This window comes from Pelecanus crispus, chromosome 1 (assembly GCF_030463565.1).
Source record: "Pelecanus crispus isolate bPelCri1 chromosome 1, bPelCri1.pri, whole genome shotgun sequence".
Taxonomy (NCBI): Eukaryota; Metazoa; Chordata; class Aves; order Pelecaniformes; family Pelecanidae; genus Pelecanus; species Pelecanus crispus.
In genome coordinates this window covers 38,119,038-38,136,602 of record NC_134643.1, presented here as the reverse complement: position 1 = coordinate 38,136,602, position 17,565 = coordinate 38,119,038, and the positions used below count along the sequence as shown (strand labels likewise).

At 44.6% G+C, this 17,565-nt stretch overlaps 1 protein-coding gene across 1 annotated transcript in view; it reads left to right on the top strand.

Moving 5' to 3' along the window:
• PPM1H (protein phosphatase, Mg2+/Mn2+ dependent 1H) overlaps window positions 1-16,666 on the top strand; it is a 146,046-nt gene extending 129,380 nt beyond the window's left edge. The window contains exons 8-10 of the mRNA XM_075719219.1: window positions 1,342-1,449; window positions 8,776-8,927; window positions 16,519-16,666. Coding sequence (XP_075575334.1) covers window positions 1,342-1,449; window positions 8,776-8,927; window positions 16,519-16,666 — 408 coding nt within the window. The remainder of the gene's footprint in view (window positions 1-1,341; window positions 1,450-8,775; window positions 8,928-16,518) is intronic.
• Window positions 16,667-17,565: the final 899 nt, after the last annotated feature.

The following is a 17,565-nucleotide window of genomic DNA, read 5'->3' as shown; positions in this document are numbered from 1 at the left end:
AAACAAAGCAGGAGGATATTTAATAACATTTCAGAGTGCTCTGAGATGCAAAACCCTAATTTAGGAAGGGGAGGGATCAGGGCAGGATTTGGGAAGCATAACACCCCTTAACTGTATCTTCTTCAGCTAGCGTATGTGAACTCACTGTTGAATTTTTCTGATGTGTGAATGCTGATAGTTCTCCTTGAAAGGGAGAAACAAACTGTTCCATTTGGGTGTACTTTGTTTCCAGCTCTGTGATTAAGAACAGTGAGATCATTAGTGCTGATCCCAGCAAGCTTAGCTGGATGTAGCAATAGGATCAATATAAGGACGCAGTGGTGTCAGTTTGCCGATATTGGTATGCTCGCTGTGTTTCTCAATAGTGCTTCCCTGCTGCATTAGGTTCTTATCTCAATGCAAAAATACACACTCTTCAAAATTAGTCCAAGTTTTGAAGGTTCAGACCTGCAGCTTATCTCTGAATTTGGTTAGGTTTATAATTATTTGCAAAACATTTCATGCACATCTTCTTAATTTACTTTCTTATTGCCTTATGGAGCCAGGGGTTAGTGAGGCAAAATAATTTTGAGTCAGTTGCTCGCTGTTATTGATGCTGTGAGCTCTCTTGTTCAAAAGCTGCTGCGGCTAAACTAGAGTTTGGGGGAAGCGATATGCAGAGAGCGAGGTTCCCTGTGAGGCAGTCTGCCTGGTCAGTCTTTGGAGAAGCGCTAATGAAGAAGAGCCCAGCACCTCTTGGGAAACAGCTCATGTCGCAGAGGAAGGTGCTTGGGGAAGGAAGTGGTAGATCTGAGGTAACAGGAGACCTGCCCTGGACTGGCTCTCCACAGAGGAGAGCACTGTGGTCAGTGCCACCGTCACCTGTGTTTTCAGCAATTTAAGGTGACCTTTGGCACTTTTCCTTGGTGGAGGGAATATACGGCAATATGTCAATAGGAAGAGGCCGCAGGTTTCTTAGCTGAATAATCAGGCTTCTCATCCTTTTTATTAGAACCTGTTTACTAACAGTGTAATTTGCTGAAGGAATGCTCTCGTAGACTGGTGTGGGACAGTGAGGCGACTGGGTTGAGTTTCCGTAGTCCCAGTCCCTTACAGATGGCCACAGTCTAAGATGGGTGTACGCAGAATGGGATGCGAATGAATACAAAGCTTGGAATAGTGAGAGAAATGGAGATGACGTGAGTGTGCAAAGCTTGGAAGTTGATTAGCTGTGTTTAAATCTAGTGTTTCTGGGAGAAAAAAGGGAATTCATCCCTAACTGTAACAGTTACGGAGTAGGAACGTTACCTCATTCCCTATTGACACAATGCAAGTAATCCCATCGCTTTTCTTTATTTCCAGGCTCGAGTTATGGCAACAATTGGAGTGACCCGAGGACTGGGAGACCATGACCTAAAAGTGCACGACTCCAATATATACATCAAACCTTTCCTGTCCTCATCTCCCGAGGTAAGACAGCCAAGGTTGAACTATTTGATTTGTGGGAGAGAAACAAATATACCTAGTGTGCTTATTTGTTCTTCCCAAATTGTCCATTCTGATTGTGGTCCAATCCAGGTAACATGCTGCCCTTCCCAAAGGTGCAGCATTTTAGTGACATCCACATAGTAGGAACGTTATAAGTTTCCCAGCTGTGTTCTCTGCCTCTGGTTGCTCCAGATCCCTGGCAGAGCATTGATGCCTTCTCACTCCCCGGTCTATGGTTACCCCATAGCCTCACCATTCAGTGTGACAGACACCCATCTCTCCCTACCTTCTCATCCTCCAGCTCCTCTTCAGGCCTAGATCATGCTGCCTTCCCAGAAGCTGATGTAAATCTGTGTTCTCTAGAAGGGAGCACTGGATGTCTTCCATGATAAGCATAGTATCCCGCATTACACAGAGGACACCAGATCAACTCTTAAGCAAGAAAATGCCATGAGCAATTGGAAGAGTGCTTTATACTTCCATCTGTCTGCCCCTTCATCTCCAGTTCTTAATTCTTTGTGATGGTTTTGTGCAAGCACCAAATAATGGGAGGAGTGGCAGTGTGTGTTCCCAAATGATGGCATAATGAGGGGGTTATGCAGTGTTTGTGTTAGGGGTAGTTTTAAATGCCTCCATCATTTTGACTTGCCTTGACACAAACAGTTCCAGTTTTTGACCACCAGAGACATTGTACTGAAGGATACTGAGCCTTCCAAAGGGATTTGAACATATTTGTTAACAAGAAACAGGCAAACCTCACTTTTTTTTTCCTCTGTAACTGCATTCCTGTTCTTGCATCAAGGAACAGATGACACATATTTTTCATAAAATATTAAGCAAGGGAAAACCATCCAATGACAGCACAAAAAGAGGAGGCTTTGCTTCCATGGCCCAAATGCTGAGAGCCGTCCACTGTCAACTGGCTTGCTGGAGTTTTAACTGTACTCAGTATTTGACCTTGAATTTATTGCTTGCTGTAGCAGTGCGAGAGAATGAAAATACACAAATGACATAATACTGCTAGGAAGGAACCAAATTATTAAATTAACCTCGCTTAGAACATCTTTGAGACTTTTTAAAAATAAAAATTTTAAAAATGCTGAGAGATTCTGGCCATGAAGAAAAGGAGGAGATCTACAGACAGCCCCTTCTTCACATTTCCATGCTGCCAATCCAGTAGCTTCCCTCTCCCCTCTTTGAATGTCTGGTATCCCTCACTTGGGACCTGCTGCTGTTCTCTTCAGCCAGGCAGGCTACAGCTCTGCCCTCATCACTGTGATGGATTTGTTTAGTGCCAGCGAAGTGATGCAATCCTACCTATTTATTTTTCTTTCTGGTGTGCTGAGACCCAGTATTTCTGGGGTATGTAATGGCTGCAGCACAGTATCTCAGCAGTATCATCTCTGCCAATTGCTGCTGCAGTATTTGTCTGTGTGTATAAACCAAAGCTTCTCATGGGCTTTTCTGATTTGTGTGGAGTGTCTGTACGTGTTCAAATTCTGGAATATGACATCCAGTTCATATGCTATCCACGTTTCAGGATCTCTTAACTGCTTCGCAAAAGGGAAGCAAAATTGGCTTTGTTTCCACATTCCCTTCACAGCTAAATTCAGCAGAAATGTACGAGGGCAGGAGGAGGAAAGACAGAGCACTAGACACCTCAATTTAGAGATACTGGCAAAAAAAGCCCTGAATTTTATTAGGAACTAACATATGCTCCAACTCGCTTTCCATTGCACCTCCTTCTCTTAATCATCTCTTCCTTCTCTTCCCAGAGAGACCCCCAGTGCTTTATCTCCTTGTGTTTTTCCCTGACTTGTTCTGTCCATATGTGGACAGTGGACAGTGCACCTTGCACAGAAACTGGCATTAAGAAACAACGTCTTTATGCTGCCATCTGGGAAGCTTGGCACTTGGAAGTAAAGGCAGTGGCATCAAGCAGCAGTCATATTTGGCCCTTGTGCAGCATTGGATTTCAAATTGTTTATATAGAGGTAGGGAAGCACAATGTCTGGTTTCCAGACCTGGAAAAGGGGAGGCACAGGAAATTAAGGCGCACAGTGAGTCGTGACAGAGGGAGGATCCAAGTCCTCTGGCTTCTGATTCTGTGCTGTAATTACAGTGTCCTTTCCCAAGTTAGGGGGCAATGTGGTGAGTTTTCAGAACATTTTACTTTCAGCATGTCAAAGCTCTGGTATGCCATGTCCACCAAAATGTTGCTGAAGGAAAGCTAAGCATCCCTGAGACTACATCCAGAAATAGGCATATAAAAGTAATTTGAGGGTGGTGTGAAATGGTACTTTGATAGAGTGCCAGGCTATGGGAGGAGAAGTCATGTAGCCAAGACTGACAAATGTAATCAGGATTCAGTGGCTCAGCTGTTACGAGACCAGATTTGGAGGACTTCTGCAGGTTGGTGAGCTCTAGAGAATTGAGCCTTTTATAATGAACTGGAGTAGCACAAAGCAGGCAAGCCATGGCTGAGGCTCTCTGGCATGGAATTAAATATTTATTTTTCATAATGGAACAGTTCATTTGAAAGCTTTCAGCAGGAAATTCTGCTTTTTAAAGCTCAGCAAGATCCACCTTGTTGCAGCTGAAAAGCAGAATTTCATCCTGAGATTTTTCGAACGGCAGCTCAGCCATTTGGTGGGAGAGGTGTGGCTCTGACAGCAGCGTTTGGCCCTTGCCAGCGATGAACCTGAAGCCAGCCACCGCAGCAAATGATAAGAAGGTAATGAAAGAGAATTTTTCTCCTTCCATTACGTTAGTAAAATCTTTCGGACAACTCCACAAATATGTCAGAGGAGACCATTTTAGATTCGTATCTGCCTTCTGGAGAAATCTTTATGAATTACAGCGTTTAAAGGAACAAGCAAGGCAAATACTTAGAGAAGTACTGTTTGATCAAAGGGAGTCAAGGTGGTTTCAAGAAGCAAACATCACGCTTGTAGCTTGAAGTCCTTCAGGGTTATGTCTACCAGAGAATTAAAAAAAAAAAATCTAAATGCAGTAGATGGTCTTGCATGAGCACTTTGATTTCTCAGAAAATGTTTGAGAAGCTGTTCTGCATCACAGGTTATTAATATAAAAGATATGAAGCTATAGACTAAGTGGAAAGTTGGCACAGTCTACTGGAAATTGGCTAAAGGGCAGGAAACAAAGGGTGGCAGTAAAAAGCTAAAAGGAGATTAATTGGTGAGTGCTGCAGGGAGCAGTGTTGGGACCCGCTTTTTATTATTTACATATAAATTACTTGGAGGGTGGTATTGAAAGATCTCATCGTTTGCCAGTGAAGCTGCGCTGGATAACACTGCACATAAAAAGGGACAATACAATTAAGAAAGGGCTTAATTTATTGAAGTAGCCGAGTTGATCAACAGTGCAGGCGAGTGAATGCAGGCTGTTGTTTGGCTCGAATTCCCCCGGGGCCAGCTGCTGAGGAGCACCTCAGGTGGCTGCAGGCTCGCGTGTCACTCTGTTGTGAGCGGTTTTCAAGCTGCAGGGACTCGCGTTGGCTGCCTCTTAAAACCAAACCTGGCAAACAAGCTGCAGCGCCTTCGCAGAGCTGCTGTGGTCCTTTTCAGCAGCCAAACACAGGTTTTGTCCAGTGAGTAGATCTGTTTCAAATGTAAATATAAAACCAGCCCACCTGTTTGTTTGTTGCTTGCTCAGAGCATTTTTCTCAGCGCTCTTGACTGCTTGTAGGTGAGCAATATGAGGAACAAATACCTGGATTGAAGAAAGGTGTTATCTGACAAACTGCATAACACATGTTCAGAAACATGTCATGTGTGACTATGGGCTCTAGCGGTGTGTATCCGCTGTTACCTATCAGCAGAGATCTGTAAGTACCCGTCAGGATAAAACGTAGCATAACCCAACTCTTACTGTCTTGGATGTTTGTGCTACCAAGGTGATGCCACTTCCTTATCATTGGCTTTTTACATTTTCTGGTTACTAAAGTCAAGTTTAGCTAATTAACAGATCAGCTGCTCCAAGTCAAGTAAGACATCAGTGGATGGTCGAAGTATGGTGACCAAGCTAGGCTCCTTCGAGGGGTGCCCTGATGTTCCAGAGAGATGTTAGAGTGAGGAAGTTTGCCAGGGCAGCACAGAAGGGGCGGGAAGCTGGGGGGAGTTGGGGCCAAGGCTCTCGGGACGGCACGGGTGGCAGAGGACAGAGCACAGGTAGCCCAAGGCATTTGAGGCAGAGCACAGGAGTTCTGTGGAGCAGGATCATGATTGACATCTGGCTGCAGAAGCAACGAGTCATGAGGGAAAGTCTGAATATTATGGGTGGAATTGCTAGGAAATTTGTCAAGGGTGCAGCACCAGTTAAGGAAAACTCTGCACTGCCGGCCGGTGTTTGACCAGCCGTCATCTGCACTAGTGGGGCTATGGGATACTGTTTTGCAGTGCTTGCAGATTTGTGCAAACTTCTGTTGCAGACGGAACATCGCTTCAGCCTTGATATTGTTTAGTTTCCTGAAATACAGCTATGGGAAGAAGGCAGTCTTTAGGTAGGTTGGCTCTGGAATTAGAAAAAAAAAATTAAAAAGTAGCAATTTCCACTGGAGGCAATGAGCTGCTTTCAGTCACGTAAGATTTACAGGTCTGCAGGGTTGCTTGCTGTGGCAGGCACTTAAGTAACTCCCTGGATCTCGGCTTGTTCTTCCGAAACTCTGGCATAGTCTCGCTTGGGCAAGTTGTTTTGGGAGCATAACCTGAACCTATGATAGACTGGACAGCTCTAAATTAACTCATTTTTGTCAGCAACGTACAGGGGGGCACCTACAGCTGTATTTTAGAAATCCGAGGGAAGACAGGAAGAAAGAGCTTAAGAAAATATTAAGTATTATGCGGACATGGCTACGCTAATGTGTTGCTGCTGTGGTAACTGGAAGACAGACAAAGCTGCATTTCAGTGAACATTTTGTTGCATGTCCAACTGGTCCTTTTTGTACAAGAATCTTACCTGAAGTTGCCCCAAGCTTGCCTCCTGTAACCTTGGCACTCTCTTTTCCTTAGCCTAGGTACCAGTCTAGCAATCCTTATTGCTCACCCCACTGCCCTTCTCTGCACCTCGTCTGACATCTAGTTCCTTCTCAATTGCAGTCCTTTCTGGAGGTGCTCAGTTCACAAAGCTTTTGCTTTTAGGAACTACCTTGTTCCCAGATTACCTGTAAAATTAGTGATTGCTTTTTTTTTTTCTTTCTTTTCCCCAAAAAGTAAACGTGTTCTTGGTAAAATGATTTGTTCTTGGTGTTGCTCTAGCATTGTGCTTTGGACCTTTTGACCTGTGGATTGGCTGTAGGTAGCTTTGACAAGTTTCTTATCTGCCCCCGTGCCACTCCCCAGCCAGACAAGATTGTTCATTTCAGGAGGATTAAAATCAATGATGGATGGTCTTGGTTTCCTGCGAAAAAGGCTCTTGTGGTGTAATGTGTACTTTGCCTGGGTGGGAGAGTCATGGTAGATGTGTTTTTCCTAGTGTTGACATTCAAAGCTTGGTTATTCCTATGAGGGACTTTCTGCTGAGTGCATCGCTGACCATTAACCCTGATGCTCTCTCAAATATTTGCCCGTACCCAAGAGATCCGACCAGAACACGTGCTGCTTATTGACGGCTGTGTTGGCCAACTTACCCCCACACCCCAAGGATTTTTCGAGTTGAAACCCTGGGCTGTTATAGGCTGAACTAAATTTTGGGGAATGGGGCTTGTGACAGCTACTGGTTTCTGTGCAGTGGGCTTTAGAGGAGCTACATATAGGGATCTTTTCTGTAACAGTATTCCCACTCAATCTGAATAAGGAGATATGCTCTAATGAAGAGAGAGTATCTTGCCTTGACTTTAATCCTCTCTAAAGTCCTTATTCAGCTGCTACCTTAGATAATGAAGTGAAGGTTACATTTTACAAATGACCTTTTTGTGCTTTTGAGTGAAAGGCGAGCAAGTATGGATTAGCAGTCAGGTCTAGGTGATTTTTTCTTTTTTTCCTCCGGTACTGGTTGCAGTCCCATAAAACCATAATTACATTAAAAGGTCCAGGCATTTTATGTGCATTGCCTGCTCCATGGCTCCTAAGGGGAGAATGCATCAGGAGGGAGAATAAAACAGCTCATATTTTCTAGTTATGCCAACTGCTTGTTCCGACAAATTTCCCAACTACCGCTGCTGTTAGTGGAGCCTGAGGCCAGAGCAGGTTGTGTGATGAGGTGCACCGTTTCCAAACTTTAGTGCAGATGACTGTTTCCTCCTGTCTGCCTTGCCAAGGTTGTCACAATTCTTTCAAACTGTGGTTCTTGCTGTGGTAGTTAAAGTGCTCTGTGGGTGCTTCATAAGAGCTCCTGATCACAACCTGGAAATTGCAGGTGGTTTGTCGGCTGGAATACAGTATGTGTTCTCCTGGAAGGAGAGTTACACCCAACTAAAGGCTCAATTTAAAACACTTGTCATGGCCTTTCCTCATATTCTGGCTCAGCTGACGGCCTCCTGGCCCCACCCCGTGTCTGCCCACTCCACTCCCGGCTTCCCCCAGCCTTGCCGGGAAGAGGATGATGGAAGTTGTTTTAAAGGCAGGGTGTTACAGAGGTGCCAGCAGCAGTGGTCAGCCTGGCTGTGGCTGCAGACTGACAAGGTGAAGCCAGTGGGCATTTTACCAGTGTGGGTAAGCTTGGCGGTTCACTTTTGTGCAGATCTTGAATTGTATCTGCCTCCTGAACTCCTTACAGATACACATAACTGAGCAAGTAAACAGTTTTTCTCCATTTCGTGGAACTCACTTGCTCAGGCTTAATTCTGGAGTGCAGCAGTGCCTCAGGTCTAGAAAAGTAAATGTGATGCCTTCTGCGACACAGGCATTTCTGAACATGTGCAATTTATCTGGCAGAGTTAAATGGATCTGGACAAATAGTGAAAACAATTATTTGTGAATATTTTATTAGAAAATATCAAAAATTCATCAAATAAATTATTCAGCTTCCATATGACTACTCCTGATGATAGGCTGCTGGGCGATGGAGGCTTCAAGTGCTGCTGGCAGCGGGCAGCATGGTGCTTTACAGCCTGGCTTAGGAACGCTTGCATCCATCCCGGCTGGGATCAGCACTTGAGTTGTGCTGAGCCAGGGCAGGAAGGGTTGCCATCTCGAGGGCTAAATTGGAGACAGACCCCAGCAGTGCTGCGGGAGAGGTATTTCAGTGCCCTGGCCGAACCTGCTAACTCACAGCCAAACACAGCGACGTGTCACAAACAGGTCTGACAGTCTCCTTCACAGATGTCTCTTGGGTTTTTTTTTGTTTTAGGTGAGAGTCTATGACCTCCTGCAGTATGAGCATGGGCCAGATGATGTTCTGATCCTAGCTACTGATGGACTCTGGGATGTGCTGTTAAATGAAGAAGTGGCAGAAGCTGTCACTAACTTTCTTCCAAACTGTGACCCTGATGATCCCCACAGGTTCGTGCTCATCCCTGATTTTCTAGCTTCTCTGTGGAAGAGCGCTTTCTGGTAATGTACTTTTGTCGAAAGTACGATATGAATAACATTCCGTAAATCTGCAACACTTACAATAAGACATTTTTATAAGTTGGATGGAGCCTATACAGCAAATGTGGGGGTGGGGGGTTCTGTTATAACTCGGAATTGCCTACCTTCAAAGGAAAAGTTGTGGGATCATGGTATCTTGGCATGGGATCCATTGTGTTTGCTGTATGAGGTCCTGTGGAAACTGTAGGAGGCTGAGGTCTGAGCAACAGGTCTCTGTCTCCAGCAGTCACAGGTTTCCACTTAACTCTCCTGTGGATAGCCCCTTAACACTAAAGATTGTTTCTCACTAGGACATCATCAGCATCTGTCTCTCTCACTCTATGTATGTATGTATAAATACTGCACAGTGTGGTTCCCACTCATTGCTGGTCATGCTGTGACCTTTAAACCCACCTTCAGTAGGGGATGCTCAAGTGCTACCAGCTGCACGACAGGTGTGGTGACAAAATAGGTGGAAAATCTGACTCTATTTCATTTAGTTGGATTCTGTTTCATTTCAATTTTAACCTACCTCATCCTCTTCATTTTCCCGTCTTTATCACCTCTCACTTGATCTGTTTCTCTCTTTAAAACATACCTGCAAGCAAGCAAATAAGTTCCCAGACAACTAGCTAGAGCGCTGTCTGCCTTGAGTGAGTCCATCAGTGTGTCTGCTGCTGTGTTCGGTGTCGCCGCAAATTAAAACATTATGCTAGAGATCAGAAGCCTCTTTCTTGTAAAAGGGAGGACTGTGAAAGTGGAAAGAGCTTTATCCTTCCCTAGGGACTGTTCAGGAAGGGAAGTGTGTTGCTCCTGAATTCAGGCCTGGCCATCACCGTCTTCTGCCCTCACCCTGGGCTGAGAGTGGTGAAAAGCTTTTTACGCATCCCCAGCTGGCCCGCAGAAAGTGGAGCTTCAGAAATAGGCTCCTGGATATCTCAGCAGCCAAGTGAAAACATGCGGGATGGTGCGAGAACTCAGTTACAGTTGTTTAGACGTGGCAACTCTTGAGGGCATGGGGAAACCCATTTAAAATGCTTGGTGTTTCTAAGTGGTCATCTTCACAGGGTCAGTCCTGTTCTCCATCAGCAAACAAGGAAGATAACTGGGACACCCTGACAGCCACTTGGGTTTTAAAGTGAGAGCAGCTCCAAAGTAACTTGCAAGCAGTATTTTCTTGCCCTGACACTTGCAAACATGGAATGCAAAATGATGTTTTGCTGCAAGCACTTAGTCTTCAGGTGAGTGAATGGTTAGCATCAAGCTGCAACTGCAATATTTTGACCTTGACCATCTCCTTGCACTGAAGAGGAGATGTGGTGTGAATGACGGCCAGGGCTATCTCTACTTCAGCAAGACATGGAAGTGTCTCTGCTCTCTCTCTGGGAGGAGATCAGGCGGGATTACCGAGGGGCACTGTGCTGTGCAGATATGCCATTAATTTAAGGTAGGACGAGATCATAGAATCATAGAGTCATTTAGGTTGGAAAAGATCTTTAAGATCATCCAGTCCAACCATTAACCTAACACTACCAAGTCCACCACTAAACCAGTTAAGGCTAGAGTAATAATTTCATGTTTCCTGGCTTGGTGGCTGAATTATTTTTTAATGAAAGTAAAAACTAGGAATCATTAAGGTTGGAAAGGATCTCTAAGATCATCAGTCCAGCCATCAACCCAACACCACCATGCCCACTAAACCATGTCCCAAAGTGCCATGTCTACCCATTTTTTGAACACTTCCAAGGATGGTGACTCCACCACCCCTTTGGGCAGCCTGTTCCAATGCTTGGCCACTCTTTCCATGAAGAAATTTCTCCTAATATCCAATCTAAACCTTCCCTGGCGCAGCTTGAGCCCATTTCCTCTCGTCCTATCACTAACTACTTGGGAGAAGAGACCAACACCCACCTCGCTACAACCTCCTTTCAGGTAGTTGCAGAGAACAATAAGGTCTCCCCTCAGCCTCCTCTTCTTCAGGCTAAACAACCCAGTTCCCTCAGCTGCTGCTCACAAGACCTGTGCTCCAGACCCTTCACCAGCTTTGTTGCCCTTCTCTGAACACACTCCAGCACCTCAATGTCTTTCTTGTAGTGAGGGGCCCAAAACTGGACACAGTATTCCACGTGCAACCTCACCAGTGCCAAGTACAGGGGAACAATCACCTCCCTGCTCCTGCTGGCCACACTATTCCTGATGCAAGCCAGGATGCTATCAGCCTTCTTGGCCACCTGGGCACACTGCTGGCTCATGTTCAGCAGGCTGTCAACCAACACCCCCAGGTCCTTTTCAGCCAGGCAGCTTTCCAGCCACTCTTCCCCAAGCCTGTGTAGCTTTGCATGGGGTTGTTGTGACCCAAGTGCAGGACCCAGCACTTGGCCTTGTTGGCCCTCATACAGTTGGCCTCAGCCCATCGATGCAGCCTGTCCAGATCCCTCTGCAGGGCCTTCTTACCCTCAAGCAGATCGACATTCCCACCCAGTTTGGTGTCATCTGCAAACTTACTGAGGGTGCGCTCAATCCCCTCATCCAGATCGTTGATAAAGATACTAAACAAGGCTGGCCCCAAAACTGAGCCCTGGGGAACACCGCTTGTGACCGGTTGCCAACTGGATTTAACTCCATTCACCACAACTCTCTGGGCTCGGCCACCCAGCCAGTTTTTTACCTAGCAAAGAGTACGCCTGTCCAAGCCATGATCCACCAGCCTCCTTAGGAGAATGCTGTGGGAGACGGTGTCAAAGGCTTTACTGAAGTCCAGGTAGATGACATCCACAGCCTTTCCCTCATCCACTAGGCAGGTCACCAGGTCATAAAAGGAGATCAGGTTGGTCAAGCAGGACCTGCCTTTCATGAACCCACGCTGGCTGGGCCCAGTCCCCTGGTTGACCTGCACAATGATGATGACCCACCCAATCTACTTTTTGATTATTCCCTAGCAGCGTTCAGAGGTGCTAGGGAGCTTTTGCTCTCATTTCTGCACCCCTGAGTCTCCTCTTGCAAAGGCACCTGGTAAAATGTAATACCTCTGCCCTGCTCTGTCTCCATTCTCATCTAGTAATTGGGAAAGGTTGGCTCTTCCTACCATCTTTGCTGGTCTGTTGTGAATACTGTCTGGGTGTGTTGTCTGTCTTGTTCTTTTTGGTCTTTCCAAAGCTGGTGATGGCCACCACATTTGCTGCAGTAGGAATGGAATTCTTTGTTCGATCTTTTGACTTGTTAGATGAGTCATTTTTCATCCATTATAAAACACTCATAGAAATCAGATACATGAATGGAAAAAGGGATTTTCTTTGTTTCATTTAGATTTGTTTGTGCTAATCTAGCCTCAGTAATTGTGAGGGATTAGTCCCTGTTTGTGCCAATGTGAGTACAACACACTCTGGAATTGGGCCTGCTGTATTATGAGTTAGAACAAACACATTTATTAGTGTTTGACCTACTGGTCTATGAATGGACATCTGAATTGAAAATTAATTTGTTCTTTTAAGTAACTTTGTGCCAGGTCATTTAGAGGCTTACAAATAGTGGTGGCAAGACATTTCTCACACCAGCTTGCAAAAGGTAATTAGAGCAGTCCCTCATATAGTTTACAATGATATTTATGAAAATTACCTTTGTGGAATTGCTCTTGCTGCTTAGTTGTAAAGAATATTTAAAGGTTTTAAAGTACTCTGTGAGAGGTTTTACGTAATTACTTCGCAGTGGTCCAAATGAGGTATAACTAATGAATTTACAATAGCATAGCAGCTCAGACTGTGGAGCTGCGTTCATTCCTCTCACTAGTCAGTGACAGGAAAATCTTGTTTGCCATATTATCAGTGTTATGTTTAAAGGAAATGTTATCCCACAAAATGTCAGGTTCTGTGATGGGTGTAGTGACATAGTCTGTGCTGAGGTGATCAGCTGGAAATGTGAAATCTCTAGGGATGTAGAAAACCTGTCAGAACGCAAGAGACTTGCCCCCTGGGTTTGGCAATGCTGTGGTCTTCTGGAGAACATACCTGTGGAGCAGACTCTGGATCTGCCTGACCCAGTAGCCTACTTATTCCCTGACAGCAGCATTTAAAAAAAAAAAAAAGCTAGGGAGGAAGATTTTAGAGCTGCAGAGTACTTATCTGTTACATAATTAGCTCTTTGAGGGAACAATATCCCTCCCGTTCAAATTAGAAGTCATTTTATAGCCTGATGGGTAAGAGCTTACAGCCCTCGGCAACACTCTTGGGACTCTCTCCTGCTGATATTTACTGTCAGTACTGTGAGTGTTTGTTACCCACAGGAAAACATCTTTGAATCCTGTCAAACGTAACATGTGCCTGGGCATCTCCAAGTGCAGGGAGAGCAAAGTCCTCGGGTCTGTCTTCACCCAGACATCCAGACACAGCCTCACGGGATTTGGGCAGCGGGTGATGGGCACAGACTTGATTAGAGAACAGTTCCTCTGTGAGGGCCGTGATGGAGCGGAGCTGGGGTGGAGCTGGATTTCTTAGCCAGCTCATTTCTTATGGGTATTGTGGCAGACAAGAGCATGAAGGGGACCCTGAGTGAAGAACAGGTGGTAGCGACACACTGCTGCTTTGCATACATCATCTCTCTGAAAAGGTATGAAGATAGAGAAGCATGACTCTTGCTCATTTCCTTCAGCTGCACTTATGCGGGTTTACCCGCTGACCTGGGGAATCTCTTATTTCTCGTCCTCCCTCCTGTCCTTTCTCATTCCCTCTCACTCTCTCCCTCATACTAGCTAGAGATTTATGAGGATGCTGGGGAGTTGCTCCACCTCTGCTGGGTGTGAGAAGATAAGAAGCTGCTCAGAGAGCAGCACATTTACCCCACTGTCACCATTTCTCCTGCAGTACTTTCACTGATCGATACTGAAAGCTTCAGCAGGAAAAAAAGAACCCAACTATATGTATTTATTCTTAAAACACAAAAGTTGTATTCCAGCAAGGCTGTTCATTAGGAGGAAGCGGATACTTTAAAACTACTTCAGCAGTTCTCTAATGCTGTCTCGACAGCTGAATCCCAAGTTCACAGCACTGCAGAATAAAGCATTTGGTAATGGACTGCTGCTGCTATTCATCTCCAGGTACAAGAGACTCACCCTGTCTCCTCTAGTGCCAAGTTGAACAGCATCGCTCCAATTCAGCTCTACACAAGATGAGGAATATGTTACCTTGCTGCTGCCTTCACCTGTTCCTTTTCCTTTGCTTCAGTGTGCTGGTTTTCTTGTGTATTTCACAGTCTGTCTACGAGAGAATTTCTGGTTTATTAAAATTCCTTTTTTTTTTCTTGCCCTTTCCAAACATTAAGCAGCAAAAGCTTTACACAATCAAGAGCTATACTCATTCCTTCATACTCTTTAGATGTGGGGAGCCCTTGTTAATTAGAAAAAGGAGGAAGGCAAAGTTTTCTCCCAGAATGATGGGTATTTTCTTCTCTTAAATTCCAACAATAGCTGAGAAATCCTTGGAAAAGATGTTCTAGCCAAAATTCACTCAGCATTAGACATGCTGTGAATAAATATTCCAGTTTCTCGCTTGCCACGTGGACTCCTTTTGTTCCTTAGCCCTGCATCTGATTTGGGGATTTGGGAGCTGGGAAGTGCAAATATGTATGTTTGGGTTTTTTCCCCTTAGAAAATACGATTTCATGTTGCATTAGGACAGTACAGGCAGTGCTTCTTGTTACATCGTGCCGTTATAGCTCGAGGTCATTGGTACAGATGTATCTCGGAACCTGCAGACAGTATGCACGTGTGTGTGCAAGCCTGTGTGTTAGAGTTCATGCCTTGGGCCTTTCTCTTATTGCTAAAAGTAATTTTTTTGTCAAAACTAGTGAGGGCTGGAAATTTTACCACTCAGTACCATTAGGAGTAGGGGATGCCTTGCTTCTGTACATTACTTGGATTTAACATCAAACCTTTTGGGTATTTGGTTTATTTGCATTGAAGAAATCTTTCTAGTAGAGCAAATAAATCTATTCCTGGTTCAAAGGAGTCATTTGAGTTTACAGCACCAAAATTGTAGAAACAGAACATAATTGGGTTTTTCTCCTTCTTTTATCCCCAGAGAGTGAATAGAGTCTCTACTGACAGAAATCACCATTTAATAATGCATTCTCTGGTGGAAGTTTCTGGGGTTGGAACAGTCCTGGATACTCATTTAATAAACTCCCCCCCCCTGCTTCTGATCAATGTGGATACTGTTCTTTCCTGTTGCTCAGATGAGACCCGGGCAGATCATTTCTGGCCAAGGATCCTCCCTAGAAAAGGGGGGTCTTGAAATGCAGACCCTTCTTGTGCTTTTTGGTTTCTGGAAACTACAGAGGTGTGCTTTGCTTCTGGTGGCCTGTGTGTTTGGCTTCACAGAGCCCTGCATCATCTTGGAGGTTGATACTTATGCTTTAAATAAAACACAGGCAGACACAATATTGAACTGTGCTTTTCTTATCAGTCTTTAAACTGTTCGATTAATTTTTAATTACCAAATCATAGAAAAGCTTGCCTCCACCCAACCAAATTCAAACCATCTCAGCCAGGTGTTGGACCGATGAAGAAAAACATGTGACATTAGCTGTTTACCCGTAATGAGACTTCTTTCAGAGGGAACTTCTAAATGAGTGCACAGATGTCTTGGTCTAGTAACAGCAAGTAAAACAACAAGGGAGAACATGTCGGACCACATGACGGAGCACTGTCATGCACCACCTTTTGGACTCTGACACCCTTCTGCCCCCAAGCAGCATCTGTTATTTTTTCAGGACAGAAAATAACTCCCATAAATCCAATGCCGCTCAGCCCAGCACAGGCTGGGAGTTTTGAAGCAACATGAAACTTGGTATTTTACTAAATAAAACACTTGGCAACTCACATTCACACAATTTTCATTGAACTCATACGTGTGACAGGACTGTGGAACTCTGTTAATCTGGCTGTAATAACTGTAAGTTTCCTTTTCCAGTTTCAGAACAAAAGAAATTTAAAAATCATTCTTACGGTCAAGGAACACAGACAAGTTAGCCTACTTGGTTTAAAGTGTAATTTGGATTTTATTTTTAGTGCTCTATTACTTGCTTTCAAATGACTTTCTTATAGTTTGTCTCTGAAATAGTCGAGCTGTGGTTACCTTCAGGTGTGTTGGTGAACAAGGGTGGTGTTTTCAACAGCAAGTAGTGTTATTTATGGTCCTCAATTTTTCAGACTACTCCTAGAAAGCAAATTTGTTAAGGCAAGTGTGTTAATATTTTTCTGAAAACTGGGGAAGCCAGGCACCCAAAATGACCAGTGACTTTTTGGTTGATTGGTGCCTGTCAAATACCTTTAGATTCTGATGCAGGAGCCACCACTGAAGTGGAAGGGGGTTGCTTTGTGGGTATGCCGTGGTTTGCGTTTCTCCTGCCTGTTTCTAAAACACTGGGAAGCTTGTCCTGGTAGCTCACAACAGTAAATCTGGCAGGCTGTGAAAACCCACCTTCCTCACGACGACGAGTGCTCCCTGGCTGTATTCTACCTTTTCCACAGGTACACGCTGGCGGCACAGGACCTGGTGATGCGAGCCAGGGGGGTGCTGAAGGACCGGGGCTGGCGAATATCCAACGACAGGCTGGGCTCTGGAGACGACATCTCTGTCTACGTCATCCCTTTAATACACGGGAACAAACAGTCGTGAAAGTAGCATCGAAAGTGGTTATAGGATGGGGATCTTTTGGGGAAGGGCCTGTAAGAGACTGTGTTTTTGGTGATCTGACCAGGACACTTCCAATTGATGTAATCTATTCAAAACTAATGCTGGAGGGGTATTTTTCTGCCCGAAAGGTAGGGCTCTGCACATATACTGTATATGATTAAAGATAACCCTTAAGATTACAGTTTCCCTATAGAAATGGTTTTGGTGCTTAACAGGAATGGGATTTAAATGCTGCTAGCATATTACGGATTCTGTCATCCCTCCAAGTGGGGAATTAATTTTTTTTTCTCAGTTTACCATGTAGCTTTGAAGAGCCATTTCAGTTGTGACAGTAGAAGTGGGTATCAGAAGCCAAGGAGGCTCCTGAAATCTACCCCCAAATATTCAGAAGTTGACTTGGGTCACATCTCATTTAAAAATACCTATATATACATATATGAGACTTGAGAGTTTTCTTCTTTCAAGAAGTTGCATACATGACTTACCTATGGACAACTTCAAACTTGTGTAATCCTTTGAACCCCCATTTTCCTCTCCTGTCTCTTCTTTAGTAGACTATACTCCTGTATTTTAGTAGGAAAACTGAAATTGTTTTCAGTGTGACTATGCCTGTTTACTGCAGTTAAAACAGCCACCTGCAAAATTGTCCGGGAGAAACAGGTCACAGTTCTGTATGGCAAGATTTATTCCGGTGTTAGGAGTTATTTCTCAAGACTCCCTGTTGTGTGTATACCATGATTATACAGAGCACGCCACCTCAGCTTTATGGATGTTTACCTGGAGGCCGTGGTTTCTTTGGGATCAGAGATTTTCATTCATTGAATGGTTCTGCCTGCTTTGTCCTGTTGAAAGGATCCCTGACCATACAGCTTTTGCATCAG